Genomic DNA, 22759 nt, shown 5'->3' on the forward strand with positions numbered 1-22759 from the left:
GCAAATTTCAACTCTTGTGGTACACCCGACCTTCCCTAAACCGATCCTTAACATCTCTGCAGGGTGTGGGACTGCAACAGGAGGAGCTGAGGATGAGGGGGAGGCCGAAGCTGGCTGGATTGAAGGTGCTGCCATCCTCCTGTCTGTCATCTGCGTTGTCCTGGTCACTGCCTTCAACGACTGGAGCAAGGAGAAGCAGTTCCGGGGGCTGCAGAGCCGCATCGAGCAGGAGCAGAAGTTCACCGTGGTGCGAGGGGGACAGGTCATCCAGATCCCCGTGGCAGAGATCGTGGTTGGGGACATTGCACAGGTCAAATATGGTGAGTGCACGGCCTTTGGAGCCTTGGTGTGCTCTGCTGGCCCTTCCCAGCAGCACGGGCAGGGTTAGGGCAGGTTTATGTGACAGAAAATCAGTATTGGCCATGCTGAGGTGACACCTGAGCTGTCAGGGCAAAAGGAGAACGTGAAGACCTGCTGTAAAGCTGCACTAGGAAGTCAATTCAAGTGGTGTAAACTGCTTTCACTGACAAGGACTGGTCAGTTTTCCAGTTCCTTCCAGCTTTCTGTATTTGTCCTTCCAGTTTTCTGTATTTGTTCATACAAAGGTAATTCTCTGTCATGGAGGATTACATTATTCAGATTAATTTCTTTTTGTTTCTGTCCAGTTAGGGGCAAGAGGACATGTTTTTAAATGTTGTGTAGAAGGGAATTGGGCCTCTATGATCATTAAACGTTGAGTTGCTTCAAATTCAGACTGATCCCTCAGGTCAGGTGCCTGCTAATTCCATGCCATAGGGAAAGCCCTGTGCTCCAGTGGAGTGAAAGATTCCTGCAGGAGCTCTGTGTGCCCTGGAGGGAGTTGTTAATTCCACAAATATCCCCCTTCCATCAGCCATCACATTTCTCCTGGACTTGCCTAAGGGCTCCCTGAGGGGGGAAGGGGAAAGGGCAGATCAGCTGTTAATTAGCTGCAGTTAATTCCTATGAGGTCTGATGGAGAAACCTTCGGGTGATGTGAGGAGCACTTCCCTGCCAAAGGCCCATGATGGAGATGTCCGTTGTGAATTAAATGTGATACATTTGGATTCTGGGACGGCATGAAGCAGAACATGGTTGCAATAAAAGGCCTTTCCTGGCTGGATTGCAGTACTGTGGCTCGTGTGGACAGAATCAGGAGTAATTCCTTCCCTTCTTTCATTTCACCTTTTCATGCAATTATTTGTGATTTTATAACAAAAATCATTGTGTAATTATAAAAGCAGTCTCATGGAGGTTTTCCATTGCCCTGTTCTGACCACAGGTGACCTCCTACCTGCTGATGGGATATTTATTCAAGGAAATGATCTCAAAATCGACGAGAGCTCCTTGACTGGAGAGTCCGACCAGGTCCGCAAATCCGTGGACAAAGACCCAATGCTGCTGTCAGGTAAGATCTGCCCCACTGTGGAAACCCAGAGCACCAGAAATATTTCTCTGCCTGCTCTCCATCCCCTCTGCCTGCTGCTCTGCCCTCTCCAGGGGTGCAGAGCTCTGGCTGGGCTCTGCTGGGTGCCTGTTTTCCTGCCAAAGCTGCTCTGGGAGCCTAGGAGCCAATGGCTCTTTTTGGAGGATATTTTTATCCACCTTTGTCGTCCAGTTCAGGAGAAGATTCCCTCAGAAAAAAACACAGGGATACAAATAGCAAGTTCTTAATTAAAAGGTATTTGGAAATAGTGACACATCTTAAAGGAGGCTCTGATACATTTCTGAGGAAGGTTGCAGCGTTTTTCCTTTCCAACCAACTGAACCAACCAAGTCTCTGCTGGCTTTTAAAGATATTTTCTGATCTTTAGGTTTGAATGGAATTTTTTTTGTTGGTTTTTTTGTTTGTTTGTTTTTTTTTTTACCTAATTTGCGTATTTGTGATGTCCTGCTGAAACTGTTTTCTTGCAGAAGATAAACTTCATTAGTGATAGCATTTCTTTTAAAAAGAGAATCTGATGGTGATGGATGTGCAGCCTGAGGTTTGTGCTTAAGCATTAATTCTTGGTTGAGAGGAACAGGGTTTATTTTGGTTATGTGGTAATATCCCCCTCAATATAGGTTTATAAAGTATGACAAATCTCTCTCTATACTTTCAGAAAGGCCTTGCATAATTTTTTTACATTTAGTTTAGCTCTCTGTAAGCTGTCTTGCCTTTCTTCAGGCACCCATGTCATGGAAGGCTCTGGGCGGATGCTGGTGACTGCTGTGGGGGTGAATTCTCAGACTGGCATCATCTTCACTCTGCTGGGAGCTGGGGGAGAAGAGGAGGAGAAGAAAGACAAGAAAGGTAAATCTCCCAACACCAGGATGCTCCAGAGAAAGCTCCTGGGCTTTGTGCAACCAGAGCTCTCCTCGCTCTTGACAAATAAATGTGATTTTTCAAACTGCCTTTTTTTATGACACATTTTTATCATCACATGTCACACAGAAAAACAGCAGAAGCTGTTAACCAATAAATCCATTGGATAACATGATGTTTTTCCAGTGTGAAGCTGCAGGCTCCCAGTCCATACTGAAATGCAATGGAATACCTGGGCATGCTCCAGTGGCTGTGGCTTCTCTACATTAATCCATGCTCACCTACAGTTTGCTAAGATTTTGTGTTTTTCTATCAATCCAATATTTTTCCCCTGGGAAAAAAAAAAAAAAAAACCCCTTTGGCCATGGAAATAGCATCTGTCTTGGAGCTTCAGGACTAAAATAAAGATAAGCTGTGGCTCTTTGCTAGCCTGGATTGTTTAATGTCAGTGACTGACTTGAGAGGCATTTTAATGTCTTCAGGTGTAAAGGTCGAGCTAAGAATAGTAAAAGCCAAGAATGTAGCAGTAAATGTTAGCAGACAGTTTTACTTTCATGTCCTGCATCAGTTAATGAAATCAAGAAGCCTCTTTGGGCTTTTCACCTTATTACAGTGTGATGTCATAAGCATTTGCTAATTTATGGGCTGCACACTAAGCAGAAACATGATTTAATGTCTGTCCTTGCCAGTTTTTCTTCACACAGTCTTGTAAATTGTTCTGCTTCCACAATTTCATTCCAAGTCTGTCCTAAGAATAGTTTTCTTTCAGACATGATTAAGGGCCAATTAATACAGGTTCTCCAGACATTTTTGCTCTTTCTAGTGGTGTTCACTATTAATTTTAAAAAAAGCAGTTAAATTTTTACTGAACATTTTATTTGCTATCTGTCAGGCAATATGATTCCACCTTTTTTTTTTTTTTTTTGGTTTCCATCATTTTATATGAAGCTGCAGATAGGAAGGACCAAATTCAAATGGTTTTCAGGACCTACAATTTCCATTCCTGAGTATGTTCAACAAGTGTCTGCCTTTGACTCTCTTCTGCTTTGAGGAAATCCTTTTTTACTAAATGAAATGTTTACCATTTCATTTCTGCACAGAAATGCACAGAAATAGCTGCCAGGCACGGGGGGCTCCAGGAGAATTAAAAGGAGAAAAGACTGAAATTTCACAAAGCAAAACTCTTTTATGCCAGACCAGTTTTGAGCAGCACCTTGGAGTTTGCTCTTGCTGTCGTTCAGAGCCTTTGTGTGGTCTGGAGGAGAGGAGGAGCAGCTTCACCCCTGTGTGATGGGAGAGCTCCCTGTGCTGGGTTTAACTGGGCTGGCCTCCCTGGGCTCTGCTCAGGACACTGGTGGCTCTCAGGTTTCACAAGGAAGAGCCTGGAAAAGCAGGAAAAGAGAAATCAGGGAGTTTTCTCCACATTGTGGCTGTAACTTACCCAGAGCAGAGGTTCTTACATAGGTGTGTTAGAATTTGGGTGCAGACACAGAATTTAATTGAACGTGGCTCTGTAGAAACAGCTAAAACATAAAGAATCCATAATACAGAAAATTCCTCCACATCCTCTGATGCAGCTTTGTGCTCATGCCTGGGCAGAGCTGGTGGCAGATGGAGGCAGTAACTCAAATTAAAACCTCTGGAACACAAACCTGCAGTTGTCAGAAATCCTGTCTCTTTCAGTCCATGTGGGTGTGTGCTTTTATTGTTCATTAACACTTTAAAAATCACCGTGCAGGTGTGAAACAGGAGGAGGAACAGCAGCTTCCAGGTAGAGTAAGAATTGTACCCCATCCAATGATGCAAATCAGGGGGGAACTGCTGATTGAAATAATCATCTTTGAATCAGTCAAGTTGAAATTATAAAATGATTTCGAATCAACAAGATTGCTGGTGCCAAATCTTTTGGTGTGCAGGCATTGTTGGTGTTGCAAATCTTCCCGTTCAGCTGGAATAATCAGCTGTTCTCCAGAAGTAAATTGCAAAGTATTTAATGTGGAATACTTGATTTGCTGTTAGCAGCTCACGCTGTGCTGGTTGGGGTGGGGATCCAAACGGAATAAAGAGCAAACACGAGTCACCAAAACAGTTTAAGTCGTTGCCACCACAGTAATCAAATTTGCAATTGAAATTTTCCTGAATGCAGTTGCACAGGGGTGTGTTTTTAAATCCCGGGAGCTGTTTATTTGCTTCTCCCAATTTGCCATTTGTAAATAAAATCAGTCCATTCTTCTGCAGTACCAGCCCAGTACAGCACAAAATAATCCCTGTGGGGCAAGGGCTGGAGCAGTTTGAGAGCCTCGGTCAGGATCCATGGAAGGACTTGGTTCTGTTGTGAGCAGTTAACCACCAGAAACAAAACAAAATAAATTCTAGCTATTGTTTGCAGAGACTAATTTTATTGAACTTCGCTATAAAAAAACACAGTAAAATGATAAAACCTTCTTTAAGCTTTTCACCTTCCTGTTAGGAAAGATTTCTTGTCCAATTTTCTCTAATATGTGGATAATAACTGAAAAGAATAAGAGGTTTTCTTTTCTGATTCTTCATTCATGTCATCACAAACCAGGAAATGTCTCATGTCAATTATCTGGATTTAAAACAACCCCTTATTCTCCTCAAGACTATATTTGCCTTTTCCACATAAAATATAGGAAATTCCATGTTTCTACTCAGATCAATAAGCATTTTACCTGGGGGATGGCAGGACATGGGTTGAGCCCTGTTAGACTGGGCTGCATCAGTGATGATAAATCATAATGTGCAAAATTATTTAAAACATAAAATATGTACCATTGCTCCATGTAGAAGTATGTTCAGATATAGATATAATACATTTTAAAATGCAAATTTTAAAGCTACACAAGCACTGTGTAAATGAACTCCAAAGGAAACATTTCAACCACTTTAAAAATGCATTCATTACATGAAAGTACAAAAAATAAGATATAAAAGGACTAAAGCAATGCACACAAGACTGTGTACATTCTGTTCTCACTGACTCCTTTAACTTTGCTAAATGTGTTTCATGTTTATTTATCTTTAGTTATTATTATTGTTGTTGTTGTTATTGTTATTATTATTTGAATATTCAGCTTGCTTTGTGACACCTTCCCAATGCCACATTGCTTTGGAAATTTGTGTTAATTAATTTCAAGCTCTTTGATTTTGGGAGCAAACAAAGCCACGAAGGCTTTTCACTCTGTCACGTGTATTCGTTCGCGTTGCTGTTATTATTTATTTATTATTTATTTATTATTTGCCGTTTTGTTTTTATGTTTTTTTGTTTATTTTATTTTTTTTTATCCATTATTGCTCAGTAGATTCTTCCCATCCCTCCTCCCACCCTCCTCCAGCCACAGATGGTGCAGCAGGTGCAAATGCCACTGATAATGCAAATGCCAGCTTAGTCAATGGTACGTCACAACCCCCGGCTTGTCTGATTTGATGGATTTCTCTCCTGACTGTGTCAAATTCCCTCTCCCCTCGCTGACCTGCACAGATGTTGTGTTTGTGTGACTGCACTCTGAGAGATCCTGCTCCACACGCTCTGCAGGAGCTTGGCAGAGGGGCCACAGGGATGCTGCAGCCTCATTCCCCCAGAATTCAGCCTGGCAGAGGCAGAGCTGGGAATCATGATTTATTTGCCATTCAAACCGCAGTTAAAAGAAGCAGTTATGTCAGGCCAGTTCCAAAACTTTCAGGCAGATTCACCTGATGTTTTATTATAAAGTTTCATTATTCAGCATAGATCTGGAGAAGAGCACCATGAGAAAGGGATTCTCTCTGCTTCTCCTCTTTTTCACTCCTAATTCCTCACACAGTTCTGAGAGAGGGCTGGGGTCAGGGATCTGCCTCCATTTCAACCAACACTGTGTTAGGAACAACTTTTGCTGTTTTCAGCAGAGGGACTGAGAAGTTTTGTGGATATTTGTGTGAGCCCCCAGTGACTTTCTCCTGAGCCTGCCTGTGTAAACTGAGCCCAAACCAAACCATTCCTGCAGTTTTGACTGTGCCCCAGCACAGATTCCTGACCCTGCTTGTTAGCACGCAGATATTTCAGTGGCTCTCCTAACAGTCAGATTCCAGTGTTAAATTGGATTGATTGGGTCAATATTAGTGTAGGCATCAGCTGTATTTTGCTGCTAATCAGATACATGAGCCTTTATTTGCCAAGCAACCTTTCCTTCTTGTGCAGAGCCAAAAATACTGAGTAAAGTCATTCTACTTTTCATCATGTTGGTGAAAGAATTTTTTTCCATGCAGGTTGCATTTCACATATGAAATTAGAGTTTCTGACAGCAATATCAAGTGCTAAACAAGCAACAGGATTTACTGCTGTAGAATCTTATTTAAAACAGTGACACAGGAAATCTTTAAGCCTATTTTCAAATAATTTAAAAGAAACATATAACCAGATTTAAAACCATTTCTGGAAAACTAGGATTTACAATCCCTACATCTCCTTGCATGGCAGGGACCTCCATCATCCTGGTTCCAGATTCCTTAGAGGAGTGAATTGTAAGTGTTTTGTTCTCCATTGCTGTGAGTGTGCTGAGCTCCAGACACAGAGCAGCTGCCCTGGGATGTGTCCCAGGCCAGGCTGGACACTGGGGCTTGGAGCACCCTGGGACAGTGGAAGGCGTCCCTGCCATGGCAGGGGTGGCACTGGATCCACTTTAAGGCTCCAACCCAAACCATCCTGTGATGATTCAGTGATAATTCCACTTTGGTGAGTGTAGAACAAACCCCCCTGCAATCCCCCTGGCTGCTCAGCGCTCCTGCTCGTCCCTGCCAGCTGCAGAGGAGGGATGGGAGCAGAGCTCAGCCCCTCTTTGCTGGTGCCCAGCAGGTGCAGAACGAGCCCTGGGCTCTGCTCAGAGCTGGGGCTGCCTGGTAAATCCCTGTTGTATTTGGGCTTAATGCTGAGCTTAATGAGGAAATTGAGTTCCAGGGGATATTAGATCAGTGTCAGGATTAGGGATGTGATTTTCCATCATCCTCTCTCCAGTCAGGAACAACAGTAACTGCCCATGTTTATCCTGGAGCTGAGAGATACAAGCTCAGGGCTTTGCAGTGGGGAGGGAATTTTTTTTTGTGCAGTTAAGGATGTTTTGGATTTTAGTTCCTCTGAGACGAGGCAGTTCAATATTTCTGCTGATCTTTGATCAACAAGGGCAGGAGAGGCTTTCCACAATTCAACTGCTGGGAGAAAGACAGGCAAACATAGGTCTGAGTGCTTTGGAATTATCTGGGAAATGGGCAATGCCAGATTTCTGGTAATTTCTCAGTTAGCACTGCTGATTATGGTGAGTTAAATGCTGAAAATGTAGATATGGTTTGGAGGGGAGAAAGGAAGGAAAGATAAGTTAAAAGTAAGGACCCCAAATTCACCTGCATTTTCCTCTGGTCTGGATGAAATAAATATTTTTTTAAAGTCATAAAATTCTTCCTGAGGTATGACTGGAAACAAGAATTTTACCTAAAGTAATACCTTTGTGTAGAAAATACCTTAAAATAAGAATTGATAATTATATACTTGAATAAGTAGCAAACTCAGGAAATGTTGCTTGAAAAATCAACTAATTACATTCCAGATAAAATATTTTCATTTTTAATTGTCAATAAACAATTGACACAAAAGAATGAGTTTGTTGTCAGCCTGTGAGCCTGTAGTGATAAATTCATTTACTTGGTGACCCAGCCTGTGTATTATGTGCTGTACCAAAGGAACTCTTATCAATTCTTATAGATGTTGACTTTTAGGAGTTGAGATCAAAATAGAGAATTGTTGCTTATCTCGTTGTCAGAACTATGGACAATGCATTCAGTTTCTGAAAGGTTGCAAGTTAAGGCCATAAACAGAGCAGAAAATTTTGCAGAAATGTAGTAGTTCAGGAAAACTCATCTCATTCCAAAGTATTATATTTAGTACAGGTAACTTGAAAAAATGAAAATCAGGGAAGCAGCAATCACTGTTTACAGCTTGTTTACCCCAAATTTGATTTCCTTCTAGTAGCTCAAATTACCCCAAATTTGATTTCCTTCCAGTAGAGCACTGCCACCTTCCTAAATCAGGATTTCCAGGGTGGGTTGTTGGGGTTTTTTTGGCATTTGTAAGCTCGAGAATTTCCTACTAAAATGTGTGTTAAGAAAATATAAAAGGTATAGAAATGGCTTACCAGAGTCAGAGAAATCTCTGCTGGAATATTTTACATCTACAGCTAATCCCAGTGTAGGTACTGAGCTACTTCTGCTCCTGCAAAGCAATTTGCAGTTTGAACTTTTTTTTTTTAAATACTATTTTTCTATTTTAAATACATTTATAATTTATAGTTTAAATTTCTGAATTGTAAGTGAAGTTATTTATTGAATGCATAGAAGGATTATCTAAAACTTCCTGTTTAATACAGTTGTTCCCTCTCAGCACTTGGAACACAATTCCATTATTTTTTTTGGTTGATTCCAAGCACTTCTTCCAATTTAGAAATAATTTCCAAATGAGGGAAATAATTTCCAAAATAGTGATAGGGCTTTGTTATTTTGTGTCATTGATTCTTTCTCAAGGGCTGCAGCTGCTAAGGGGGAGGCTTTTCTTGGGAATCTTGTTTGGTGAAGTCCATTACTTTTATAGTAAGAATTTAGTCAGTAAAGGTGCCATGAGTCTTTTCCAAAACACAGGAATTGTAGTGAGGCAAAGGCATGTGCAAAATATTTGTATTTAAATTCAGAACTTTCAAGTCAGCTGCAGAATGCAGATGTTAGAAGTGCTATTCTAAATTTTCTGATTTTTCCATCCTTGCTTAGAAAAGTGATAAATAACTCAGATGGATTTCTCCAGCCCAAACATCATTTATTTTATCTATTATTCCAAACAGAAAGGAAGAAAATATTTGCAGAATTATGTAAAAAAAATTAGTGCATTTTTAAAGAATTATTTGACATGATGCTATCAAAATATGAATAAATACTCCTCCTTTTGAGAATTCTAAATAATGCACCAAGGAGAGAAGGATGGGGGAGTATTTGTACCTGGAAGGAGGAAGGATCTCTCAGCAGTGGTGATTCTATCACCTTTCTTTCTGCCTTAATTTCCTTGTTCATATTTTATACCAAAGTGCAGCCTTAAAATTATTTGGCACAGGAAGATATAAATAGTTTACAGCTTCCTTGTCTTTATCTTGATTACCCAAATTACCTTCTCTTTGTTATTCTGTCTAAATAACTGAACTGTAACTACCTCTGATGATTTCCCCCACTCAATAATCTGAATGCAGCAGATTAAGAATATTAAGAATGTATTTTTAAAATACCTGAGTTTAAAATGTTATTGCTTATTTTGTGTACTTTTATTGCTTATTTTGTGTACTGCTATTTTCAGTCAGCCAGTCAATTGATGGTGTAATTTATTATGATAATTATGCCATTAAATAGCAAATATTTGTCCTAAAAGTACATATTTTAATTTACAAAAGAAAAATATCTGTGATGTGTCTGCAAGTTGGGACAGCCACATTTGGGTTTTGTTGGTGATTTTTATCTTTTTGAAAGTTGAATATTGTTCAATTTTTTTTACCACTCCAAGGTTTGGAATTGCATTCTGCAAAAGGATCTCCAGAGCAGGAAATGGAGCAGACTGCCTGCTCTAAATTAGTGCCTTCCAGTTCTTAGGGAAGGCTTTATGCTCCAGCCAGAAATCCAAATCTCCAGAGATATTTTGTGTCTTCCAGTAACTTTATTAAAAGCCCTTCTAAGAAAAACAGCCACCAGGCAGGTACTGAGCCCAACTGTGCCCCATGGGCCAAGGCTTTATAGGGAATTTCACTGTGGAAAGGAGCTTGGTTTTGCTCAAGTTCAATGGATTCTTCTCTTGTGTAAAGCTCTGGAAGGTGGATTCTGAATTTTTTAAAGTCCTGTTATTGCCAGGGTAGGAATAGAATTAGAAATACAGACATGCAGCTGATGGTCAGTGGTTTATTGCAGTAATTCACCTGAGCTCTGAGATGATTTTAGACCCTGCTTCTGGGCTTTGGAATTTCCCAGTGTGGCACTGGGGCCTATTTTTGACAAATATAGCATTGACTTGGTCACTTTTGCTCTCCCACTTAGTGCAAAGACCGACATGCAAGAGAGGCATCTTAGATTTTCCATTTTGTTATGATTTAGTCACAGCAGAGTGAAAAAATTAATCCACATAGCAGTCAGAAGAACAAGATGTACCTGCTGGCACATTTTTTAATAAATTCTGATGGTACATTTCTTATTAGAATGTGTCAACAATCCTGTAATGGAGATTTAACTTAATTTTCTTTAGCATCATTTTTTATTGTGCATTTTACATAACTACCAAAAGACACTGTCATCCATTCTGAGATAATATTTGTTGTAGCCTTTTCCATAAATTCATATAATTACTGTGAAAGTTTCGTAAGGGATCCCACCAAGAAATTTTGAATCCATTTGAAAATATTTAGCTGTTATTCTGAATACCAAAGTTTTGTATGTGATTTGTGCATTTTGCCATTTTTATCTCATGCACACTTTCAAATGACATTTCCACTTGAAAAAGGCACAAAGGAATAAGGACTTTCTGTGGTAAAACTTTCTGTGGATAAAATATCAAGCTGGAAATTAAAGAGGCACATGGAAAATCTGTGTTCAGGATAAATCTGAATTTAGGTCACCTGGCACTTGTATTTCCAGGAGAAATTTGCTAATTAGTACAACCAAGTGAGGAACATGTAATTTAAAAATCCTATCTCATTTGCATTTTTATTCATTCATTTAGATTGATTAACACTATTGTTTCTATTTTTTCTCAATTTAATAACATGATTAATTTAATTCTGGAATACATTAAGAAAGTTTTACTCTATACTGGTGTGTGCCAGAGTTTTTAAGTCCCAGCCCTCTGAAACATCAGCTCAGGAATATTATTCCAATTCACTTTCCCACCAGATCCACTTTTTTAGTTTCCCCCTCTGAATTTATGCAGATTCCTCAAAAATACCTGCTGATATTCAGCATTTAATGTGTTCCAACCCTGAGCTTGGCTGGAATTCCTTGGACACGCCAGGCTGGATTGGCCCCTGAGTGAGTGCAGGTGTGAGGGCAGGGATGGTGCCCAGGTGCCCGTGGTGTGCTCATGGCTTTTGTCTCCCATTGATATAAATCCCCATTTTCGTGTTCTGTCTCGGCTGAAGGTTGTTTACTGTCTGTTGTCTGTTGGAATTTTTCATCATTTAGGCAAGATGCAGGATGGGAATATGGAGAACAACCAGAACAAAGGTAATCTTCTTTGCTATTCAGGAGGTTGTGGATTGTATTGTTAGCATGTAGTTCAACCCTGTCCCAAAGTACAGTGAGAACCTGTGGTCTGTGCCTGTGTGTGATACTGGCCCTAACTGTTCATGCAGAATGTCCAAAAAAACCCCAAACAGCCAACCCCAACCAAAGAGATTGTAACTTCCACAAGCTGCAGAGGTTTAGGAGAGGAGTATTTTAAAGGGACCACTTATAGATGTTGCTTTCATCTCACAAAGCTCATTTGAGTTAATTTTTCCTGTGCAAGTTGTGTATCCTGTGTAGTGTTAGTGATTTTCCAGCCCAGTTTTTTTATGTCTCATCATCTCTGGTGTCTGATGGCATTGTCTGGACATCTCTTCATCTGCAGGGGAAAGGCAAAGCAACAACAAAAGGAAACCTTAAAGCCAAAGTGTTATCTAGCAGTGCAAAAGCCTTTTATAAGGATAAACAACAGGAAGATTGAGAATCCTAAGTGTTTCTTATTTAATATACAGTGTCAGGAAGAAATTGGAATCAGTATTTTGCTTTCTCTGAAGCAAAGTCATGGTTCCCTTTTTATTATAAGACACAGCTATCAAGAGCTCTTTGGGTTATACCAAATTAAACGACAGTTTTCTCAAATAATATTGGACATTGCAGAGGTGATGGCTCAGAAACTGGATAGAGAAACTCAGTGGTTCATGGTACAAAAGTACCAAATAAAATGCTATTAAATAATAAACATTCAGGCTAGGTAGATAAATTAGATTTCCAGGTCAAACAAGCACAGTCTTGTACAATCTCTTCATGAAAGCCAAGCTGTTTCATCTCATCCTATTTTATTTGTTGTGCTCAGTACAAACCAGACACATGCACATATATCCACTGCAATGTCATTTACATGTTCAGAAACAGGTAAAAATAAAGTTTCCTTCTGCTGGCATTCTGTCAAGAAAGAAGGGATCAGCCCTGAAACTGTGTGTGGGTTTTGTGGGGGAATGGTGATGCCACCTCCATCAGACCCAAGGGCTGAGTACCTTGATCATGGAATGCTGAGGAAACTTTATAACGGAGGGATTTTCTGGAATGGCGGATGGCAGAGTGTGGTCCCCTGGTCACTGAGGTGCCCCTGCAGCCCAGAGAGGTGACACATAGGCCACCTGTGCAACCACATTGCCTTCAAAATATTTGCATTGGAAATATGCACTGCATTCTAAGAGGCATCCTCAAATTGAGAGGAATGTGGATCTGTCACAGCTCTGCCTGAGCTCTGCTGTTCCAGGGAATCCTGCAGTGCTGGTGCTGTCACCTGCCAAGTCACCTGCAAGACATTCAGTGGCATATATGTGTATGGCCTAGAGCGTCACGAGTGGGGGTAAAAATGAGGGATAAACCCCATCAAGGCTTTCCAGCCCAAATCCCCCCATGTCCTGAGGGATGCGCTGGCACAGCCGTGTCCTGTAGAGCCCTGCTGGCTCTCCAGGGAGCCAAGGGTGTCCCTGGCAGGGATTGTCCCAGGCTGGCTGGGTTCAGAGAGGATGAGCACGGAGAGAAGGAAGGGATAAAGCTGTGGAGTAACAGTTTTGTTCTGCATTATCAGCCAAGCAGCAGGACGGGGCTGCTGCCATGGAGATGCAGCCGCTGAAGAGCGCAGAAGGGGGAGAGGGAGACGACAAGGACAAGAAGAAATCCAACATGCACAAGAAAGAAAAATCCGTCCTGCAGGGAAAGCTGACCAAGCTGGCAGTGCAGATTGGCAAAGCAGGTATGGCTGGGTGACACCAAAGCCCTCTGGGTGGCAGGAGACAAAGAGCTGCAAAGCAAATGGTTCTGAAAAGGGACAGGCCCTCTTTTACTGCAAGATTTGGAAATGGGTCATCACAAAGCTGTTCTAAGGGGAGTATGTGATGCTGAAGATCTTTTATTCTCCTAAAAATCAGCTTTGATTGCCAAGGAGCTTTGGGCAACTTGGATTGTAATGAATATTTGAATCAAAATTAAATGCAGCTTTTCTCAGAGTTAATATTCCCAAGCGCAGTAATTACGTATTTAATTTCCTCTCCCCTCAGAACTTGGGAGTACACAGTTTCAGAATCTCTAATACCATCTCAGAATATCACTCACACAGTATTCCCCTCTCATGGATTCTGAAATCATTCTGTTCTCCCCAAATATCCACATTCCTGCCTTCTCCCCAAGCATGACACATCTTTGGACTCGTGTATCCAGAACCATCTGGCTCCTGGAGTTGGAGAGAGTACTTCTCCAACATGTGGGCAGAGAGTGGAAATCTTCCATAAGGGCCTAAAGTTCCTTAGGTTTGCTTTTATCATGGTAATAAAGAGATTTTGATCTCAGCTCCTTGGTGGAGGCCCTCCAAGATCCCTTTACTTCTGCTCCATGTCCCTCAGCCTTCTCCCCCAGTCTGGTTTTTCCCTTCCCATCCCTCTGTGAGTTCATCACAGGAGTTGATCACATAACCCCACGATGCCATTTCCCTTTGCCTGAGCAGAGTGTGACCAAATCCAGGATTATCATCCCTGATATCTAATTTCATGCCTTGCCCCCGTTTATATTCCTCCAGTTTCTCTTATTTGTTTCCCCTGATGATTAATTCCTTGGATTAAATGTCTTTCAGTATTGCCTTGACCTCTGCTCTGGCACATGTACCTCACTCTTGAAGTAATTGTGTAGGGATTTCTGACCAGAATGTGGCAAGGAACAGGAATTAAATTAATTAATCATTGTCTCATTTGGTTTTTCTTTGGTGTTGAGCAACTTATGGGGATGTCTTGCCTTGTCAGGAGTATTTGCCTGTACAATATTTTAATGGTTTTTCCTTTATCCTCTGGCACAGAGTGATCTCCCTGACTCATCTGTTTCCTGTCAACCTTAGCATCCTTCAGCTTTACCAATTTTTTAAGAACTGCAGTCAAGACATGAAATTCACAGCATTCTCCTTCTACTCTATGATCTCATTAGGGAGAAATTAATTTATTCCAAAATGCAGGCTTAACTCCTTCACACAAACCCGACAAACAGGACTGTCAGAGCAAGGCAAAGCTGAGGCTATAATGGAAATTTTATTTGTGTACTCAAACCCAGGGACAAAACTGTGGAGCAGGAGTGCTATCCCAGCAGTCTGTGCCATTGGGAGAGTGGATGGAATGTTTGGGACATGTTGTCATTTCTGTGAAATATTTATTGGTGCCTCTGTCTCTTTGGAACCTCTGCTCATGAAAATACACACTCTGCAGATGTTCCCTTGAAAAGGGACACATTGGAGACACCAGTATTAGCCACATTTTAAAGAAACCCAGTGAAAAACTGTCCTGTGGATAATTCTGCATTATTGCCTCTTTATATTCACTCAGACTCATCTGTAGGACTTTTCTATTTTATACAGCAACATGAGAGGCTCCTTTGCTTAAGCCTCTAAAGATATACTTAGAAGAAAGGTGTTTAAATATGGATAGACAAGTAATTTGTAAAAGGTGGGGGTTAAAAGGACAGATAAATGTTGTACCAGGCAAAGTAATGTGCTAAATTGAATAAGCTTAGCTTAAGTGACAGCAGAACTCCTGCACTGCCTGGGAAGTTGTAAAGGCAGCAGTAAGTGCTTAAAAATGAATTTCCTAGAATTCCTTGTACACTGTAAATATATTATGACAATGTTTTTTTTCTTCATTGTACGATTTATCCTTGTTGTTGGTACTGGTGAAAAACATCACAAAGAAAGAAAGAAAGAATTTCCTATCAAATCCCAATTTCTAATTGCTTGTGTTCTCAGCGCTGTTTGGGTTTATGGTAACTGGTGATTTCTCCTCCCAGGTCTGGTGATGTCTGCCATCACTGTCATCATCTTGGTACTGTATTTTGCCATTGACACCTTTGTGGTCAACAAGAAGCAGTGGTTGCCTGAGTGCACTCCTGTCTACGTTCAGTATTTTGTTAAATTCTTCATTATTGGTGTTACTGTGCTCGTGGTTGCTGTTCCTGAGGGACTCCCACTTGCTGTCACTATTTCTCTGGCTTATTCTGTAAAGGTAAGAGACATTCAAAATAATCCAGGGAGAAAAGTGCTGTTTGCTTGAGTTCACCACTAAGATGGTCCTCAGATTTTATCAGATGGGATGAAAAATGGTCTGAAAATTATGTGCTCAAAATATTCATGAAATTGCTTTAAAGAACACTTATATTGAAAGTATTTCTAACAAAAATGCAAATACATCTTCCAACACATCTCCTTAAAACTGCACAGTGCAGGAATACCAAGCAGTAGAAATACCTACTTAATTTGCAAGGAACCAGGAATTTATTGAGCAGAATGTACTCTGAAAATAGTCCAGTCTTTTGATATAGAATAATTTTGTATTCAAATTTTCTTGTGCAACTATACAAAGTTTTGACAAGGATTTGAAGTTTTCAGGAGCACTTCTCAGAGAAATTGGAGCTTCTCAAAGAAATTAAGAGTTTCACTGAAGCTTTCATGTACTTTTCTTAAATGCAGTTGCAGTTCTTTGAAGTCAATGTAAATGGTTCTATTAGGAAATTAAAGAGGATTAACATCCTGGACTTCAGGATTACTTGAGCAATTTAATTAGATGATTTAAACATTCTGGGAATCTTAGATGAAGATGGTGTAAAGTTGATTTCCATTTAGCATGTAAACAAATTAACTTGGGAAGTTCAGGAAGGAATCTTTTGGCTTCTGTGTAGTCAAATATCACAATTATTAGGAAAAAGGAGGAAGTCTGAAGGATGGGGCTTTGCTAATGAAGAATGTAGCTGCTTTGAAAATGTTTTCTCATTTTCCTGATGTCCTTCCTCTGATACCCTTCCTCTTTTGCTTTTCCCCCAAAATGTGTGGTCCATCTGTGTGCTGCCAGATAATGTCCTGGCATTCCAAGCAGTGTTAAGAAAAAATCCCAAATGCTTGCTATAACAATAATTTAAAATCTCTGGTTCCTTTAGCTCATCTTTGCTGTTCCAGCTATTCCTTAAAATGCAAACCTACTGCAGGAAAATGATGCAACTCTTTTAAAAGTTTATCAAAGGCAAAACTACCTCAGGGATAGGCACAGCTTTGCTGTCTATAACTGGGGTTTGACGTTATTGGCCCCCACCAAAGCTCTGCTTTAGGGAACTTCAAGTTCTCACCAGCAGGACTAACCATGGGCTGCTTTCCTTTTTATGACTAAAAACCTCAAAAGCTGGCATCAAAGGGTTTCTTACTTGGGTTTTGGTGGGTTTTCCCCTCAGAAAATGATGAGGGACAACAACCTGTTTCAGCTATTCCTTAAAATGCAAACCTACTGCAGGAAAATGATGCAACCCTTTTAGTTTATCAAAGGCAAAATTACCTCAGGGATAGGCACAGCTTCGTTGTCTGTGACTGGGAATTGGGGTTATTGGGCCAAAGCTCTGCTCTAGAGAACATCACGTTCTCCCCATCAGGACTAACCATGGGCTGCTTTCCTTTTTATTACTAAAAACCCGTCAAAGCCGACATCAAAGGATTTCTTACTTGGGTTTTGGTGGGTTTTCCCCTCAGAAAATGATGAGGGACAACAACCTGGTGCGGCACCTGGACGCCTGCGAGACCATGGGCAACGCCACGGCCATCTGCTCGGACAAGACGGGCACGCTGACCACCAACCGCATGACCGTGGTGCAGGCCTACGTGGGCGACGTCCACTACAAGGAGATCCCCGACCCCGACTCCATCCCTGCCAAAACCATGGAGCTGCTGGTCAATGCGATTGCTATCAACAGTGCTTACACTACAAAAATTCTGGTGAGTAGGTGCCTTTTTTTTGGGGGGGCTGTTAAGTGTGGCCTAGCAGTGGCGCCTTGAGAAGGCTGAGCTAGGACAGAGACTAGATGGAGTAAAAGAATGAAGCTGGGATTTATTCAAAGGATCTCCTCCATGGATGCCCCTTGGGCAGCACAAGAGCCCAGCCAGGGCTGCACCCAAGATGAACCCAAATGGTCCCAAAATGCACGAGCGCTCACGGGGTCTCTCCCTGGGATCAGCTCTGCTCCGTCTGCTTATTGGAGTTAATTGTCCAATTACAGCTTTAGGTTATGAATCCCATCCTTCTTATTTTTCTCTCTTCAGTCCACACTGTTTAGGCTCTTGGGCCTGAGATTTGGATCATTTGTCCTTGGTGCCCAGCTGGAGCAGGAATTGTTTTGTCTCCCTACTCTGTGTAGAGAGCTTACTATTCTCTTATATGAAGCTCAGACCCACACACTAAAGCAGCACAGAATCTGAAAAATAGAAAAGCTCAAACCTGAGGCATCAGCAGAAGGAGGCGTAACTTTTATTTTTTTTGAGAAGTTAATTCTTTAATGTCTTGTTGTTGATTATGAAGCATTAAGTACTGTTGAGGTCCTCAAAATGAGAACAGGTGCTCTAAAAAGTGTATTTTTTTTTTCCCCAAGAACAGGGATTTATTTAAAAATGGCTATGAGACATTTAAAAAACTCCTGGTGTCATTAGATTGGGGTGACTCAGTTTTGGTGCAGATAAATTTGGGAACACAAATGTGTTGGTAACACATCTGGTTTTCACTGAGTCTTCATATGTGCAAAATGGGTTTTTTTTGTGTCTAAGAAATTTCAATTAATGCTCAAAGAGCACAAATTGAATTGGTTAAATCAGTGAGGTTAATGACCTTTGTTCATAATGGTTTCAGGTGAGTTACATCCTGAAGTATTTTATTCACTCTGTACAGGAGGCCAGAGTGGAAAATATCCTGTTTGTTTGTGGCGTTTGTTTCATCTGATTCTTTTGTGCAGAGCTAATTAAGAGACTGAAAATTTTTGCAATTCCAATAGATTTGTTCTTTAAAAGGTCACGCTGAATGTTAAAGTTGCTGAACAAATAGATTTTTTTTTCTTTCTAGTTTATGAATACATGTATTGTCCTTTTTATAGGTCTGTACTGAGCTGCAGAATAAAGCCAGGCATGTACTTGATGTTTGTTTTAAAAGTGGTCTCTTCAAATGCAATCAGAGAAAACAAATCCTGTGTGATAACTCAGAGTGGATATTTTATGGCAGCAGCTCCTTGAATTTCATTTGTGCATTTCCAAACCAGCAAGAATAGTTTGCTTTTGCTGGGTAATTCCTGCTCTCACAAATGTAATATTTGATTGCTAGGGAGAGGAAAATACACTTTGGTTGTTTAAATATTGTTACAGCCTAAGTCAGCTCAGGTTCTTCCTCCTGGAGAAAGAGGATAAAACACCCTGACCAGCCAGGATCAGGACAAGGCACAGGGTTTGACTTTGGGAAGGCTTTGGGAGAACATTCCCAGTGCCAGAAGAATTTTCCTCCTTCCCAGGGAGCAGCAGGGCAGGCAGGGGGTTGGTTCTTCAGTCAGGTGGGACTGGCAGAGGCTTATACAGAGTTTTATATTTTGCTGTTCATTTTGAGATCAAAGTGTTTCTGCTCAGCTTCCGCACCAGTTGACCCCTAAGAATCCCAGAGTAAATGGGAAATCATCAGACCTTCCACATTTGCAATATTAAGTTTAATAATCTGTCTTTTTCATGTGATTTATTGAAACATTTCTGGTCAATACTAGTTCTAAAATGGTCTCAATATAATTTTTTTTTCTCTGACTTGGCTACATTGCTCCTTGTTGGAATTAGTGCTATGTGCCTATTAAAAAGAGTCAATATTTCAGCATGTCAGTGCTTTTTTAGCTTTGCACAGAGACTGATTCTAAACTGATAAAGGGGTGAAATCCTGTGGATGCAGATCCGTGACTGCTTGAACTTATCTGTTTGAAAATAATGAAGATCTTTTAGATCTTACGAGCTGAAGCTGTGCAATATGGACTCCATGAGAACCACAGCTCCAATCTCAGGGGATTTCATCTTATTCACAGTTTATAACAAGCTGACCTTTAAGATACAAGATATTGTTCCATAGCCCATTTTGCATCCCAAATAAATACAGTAAAAAACACCTGAGGGAGTTGTTTCCAGGATAAATAGACAGAATTCTTTTCCTTCCTGCTAATAGAGAATGCATGCTCGTGCTCTCGTTCTTGGAGCATGTTTAATCAAATTGTGAATATCAGCTGAAACCCAAAGGGCATTGGAAGGGTTCTGTTGCCAAGACTGAGTTTTGCATATTCTATTTTTAGCTCTCCAGCTACGTGTGTGCTGTAAATTGCTCTTTGTGTGAACTTCTGTTCAGAGGGATCACATAGGGGACCATAAAATTAGTCAAGATGCTCTGCTGAATGAGAAATATTCCCTCTTGCATTGTCTTTTGATTAAGGGGCAACTGAACCATTGATAAAAATATAAAAAGGGAATAATATCAGTGCTTGGCATAAAAGATTTGAATTTCCCTGAGAAATTAAACACAAATTATTCCAAGTGAACAATAGCATCATTAAATATAGCTCTTTTTACTGCTTTCCAAGATTAAGTTGCTGGGTGAGCTGATTTTGCATCCCTTCAGCTTCAGAGCAACTTTTCTGCTGTTTGTGTGAAGCTGTTCTCCAGCAAACCTTTGTGTTCAATATTCCTGCTTCCACATGGAAATAAATGCAGGCTTTGTGCATTTCTTCCTGTGAGCTGGGGTGGGGACTGCAAAGACTCTGAGAGCAAAATCTGCATTTTGGGAATGCTTTGATTGTACTTGGGGCAGGAGCACATTGATCTTGGATGCCAAGAAGCAGTGATGAAACAGACTCCAAACACCAAAACCACTGATTTCAACTTTCCTGTGCAGCTCTCGCTTTCATAATTCCAGTTTTAATTAGAAAGGAATTTCTTCTTTTAATTTCCTGGCTGGGTGTGATGTGCCTGATTAAGAAGACACCACAATTAGGGTTTAGCTGAGGGATTTTCAGCACCAGTGGAAAAGTCCCAGCTGGAGCTGTTAGTGTGAGGATCTAACACCGACTTTCCATGTGCTGCTTGATGGGTGTGAGGGATAAAAGGCTCCTTTTGCCTGTGCTGGGTGAGTATCTGAATTTTTAGGGCTGTTCTTGCTGTGATTTGGTGCATTTGCACAGAATGTGGCAGGATGTGGTGGCAAAACTTGAACCAAAGGAAGACAAGTCACAGGAAAGTGCAAAACATTCACTCCCTTCCTCATTCACTCCCTTTCCCCAGAGGAAATAAAATAAAAATATTTTGGTCTATATGTTAGTAAATATTAATCAAGTTGTGACTGTGAGCTGGGAAAGCTTTTGGGACAAAAAGGTCGTTGTTGGATAAAACCTAAAGGAGAAAATGAAATAAAACACAAAGAGTAGAGACAATTTTATTAAAGCTGAAAGGCAGAGCAGGTAGATAATAACATATTGGACACCCATAATACACAGAAGCCATAAGAAGCAATGACATTCTACAAAACTGAAATAGTGAAAGGAGGAAAAATAAGGTTTTAGCACAATCTTGCTGTTTTGCAAGGATTGATGCAAATCTATTGCTGGTATTGGGAACATGGATGTGGTAGCCAGGTGAAAGTTCTTTTTATTTGGGAGAATATATTTGCATGCCAAGCAAGGACAGCTCTCTGATTGCTGAGAGACACAATGTTCCTGTCAGGAACAGACTTTGAGAAGGTGTGCAAAGTGCAAAATGTGCTTCTTTCTTGGAGATTTGTTTCGTTTTTTATTCAAAGACTGAATTTTATTCATCAAATACTTGAATTATCTTGGCTTTTTAAAAGGTCTTCTAAAAAAAAACCAAAACTTTAAACTTTTTAGGGGAGTGTGGGTATTTGGAAGTTTCCTACCAAATAATTTCGAAACTTGAGGTGTAGCAGGTGAGTTGATGGATTTTTCCATACATTTCCCCACATTAATGTGTAAAGTTATTAGTGATGGGAAGGAGAATTGAAATATCACTTTTTAAACAGTGGTTGCTTGTGGCTCCCTCATCTTATCTGACTTTCCTTTATCTAGCTACCTTTATTTATTTATTCATATATATATATATACATATATATATATATATATATATATATATGTATGTGTATATATATTTTAATATGTTTCTGTATTTATTTGAAGTTTTGCTTTGCAAATAAAAAAGAAGATGGAGACTCTGACTGTTTAGGAAAAGGTTTTTTAAATTTCATTTTAAAAAAAAGATCAAACTTCAACAGATCAGATTAGGCCACACTTAATCAGCAGAAAATCAGGGAATTTCTGTGGCCTGAGGCTACAGCAGCAGAGCTGTCTGCCCGGGGCTCTCTGCTAAATGAAATTGCTATTATGTGTCACTAGAATTCCCTTTTTTATTCCAAGGAGAACCATAAGAAAACAGCTTTTGACCTCCAAACTGCGTTTTTGAGTTATTTTGGCATATGGAATTGCAAGGATATTTTTACTCACAGGTAGGGATTGCTTAAAACCTATTCTCAAGCCCTTTGTTTCTTGTGTTACAGTACAGATGGTTTTCCCATTTATTTTTGCTGCACATAAAGGTTCAAGCCATTTCTTATTTCATCCAGTTCAGTTCCCCCATTGCTGCTAAAAATGATAAATACTTAAAGTAAAATAAATACCTAAAAATAAATAAAATTAATAAATTCTTTAAAAATAAATCAAAGTAAATACTTAAAAAAACCCTCCAGATACAAAATATGAGGACAGAAATGGGCACAAAAGTGGTAAAAAAAAAATTAGTAAGGATAGATTGAGGAAAGCTTTCATTTATGATAATTTAACTGACAAAAGAGTCTCTGGCATGGACTAAATTCTGTTTTTCCTTCTGCCACTGACATCAAGTGGCAGCTCCAGCTGTTGATTGGAAGTGTTTGGAAAAAATCAGTTATTTATTTGTCAGGGGGTCAAGTGGCCAGTCCAGGCTGACCTGCCTGGCCAGAGCTGTGGGAGCAGAAGAGATGATGGGAAAAGGAAAAACAGAATTGCAGGGAGGGTGAATTGAGGGGGGAAAGGGAGAACTGGTAAGGAAGGGGGAGGAAAAAGGGGAGGGAAGGGAAAAGGGAAGGAAAAAGGGAAGGAAAAATTAAGGGAAGAAAGGGAAGGAAGGGAAGGGAAGGGAAGGGAAGGGAAGGGAAGGGAAGGGAAGGAAAGGGAAGGGAAGGGAAGGGAAGGGAAGGGAAGGGAAGGGAAGGGAAGGAAAGGAAAGGAAAGGAAAGGAAAGGAAAT

At 40.4% G+C, this 22759-nt stretch overlaps 1 protein-coding gene across 3 annotated transcripts in view; it reads left to right on the forward strand.

Moving 5' to 3' along the window:
* Positions 1-22759, forward strand: part of ATP2B2 (ATPase plasma membrane Ca2+ transporting 2) — a 228873-nt gene that overhangs the window by 134722 nt on the left and 71392 nt on the right. For 2 of the 3 annotated variants that reach the window (XM_041489964.1, XM_041489965.1), the window contains exons 4-11: positions 63-320; positions 1301-1426; positions 2186-2311; positions 5647-5739; positions 11570-11611; positions 13209-13373; positions 15440-15654; positions 17163-17405. In XM_041489964.1, coding sequence (XP_041345898.1) covers positions 63-320; positions 1301-1426; positions 2186-2311; positions 5647-5739; positions 11570-11611; positions 13209-13373; positions 15440-15654; positions 17163-17405 — 1268 coding nt within the window. Of the gene's footprint in view, positions 1-62; positions 321-1300; positions 1427-2185; positions 2312-5643; positions 5740-11569; positions 11612-13208; positions 13374-15439; positions 15655-17162; positions 17406-22759 lie in introns of all 3 variants that reach the window. The other variant, XM_041489963.1, reaches the window with a different exon arrangement.

Source organism: Pyrgilauda ruficollis, unplaced genomic scaffold (genome assembly GCF_017590135.1).
Source record: "Pyrgilauda ruficollis isolate IOZ18807 unplaced genomic scaffold, ASM1759013v1 scaffold97, whole genome shotgun sequence".
Lineage (NCBI taxonomy): Eukaryota > Metazoa > Chordata > Aves > Passeriformes > Passeridae > Pyrgilauda > Pyrgilauda ruficollis.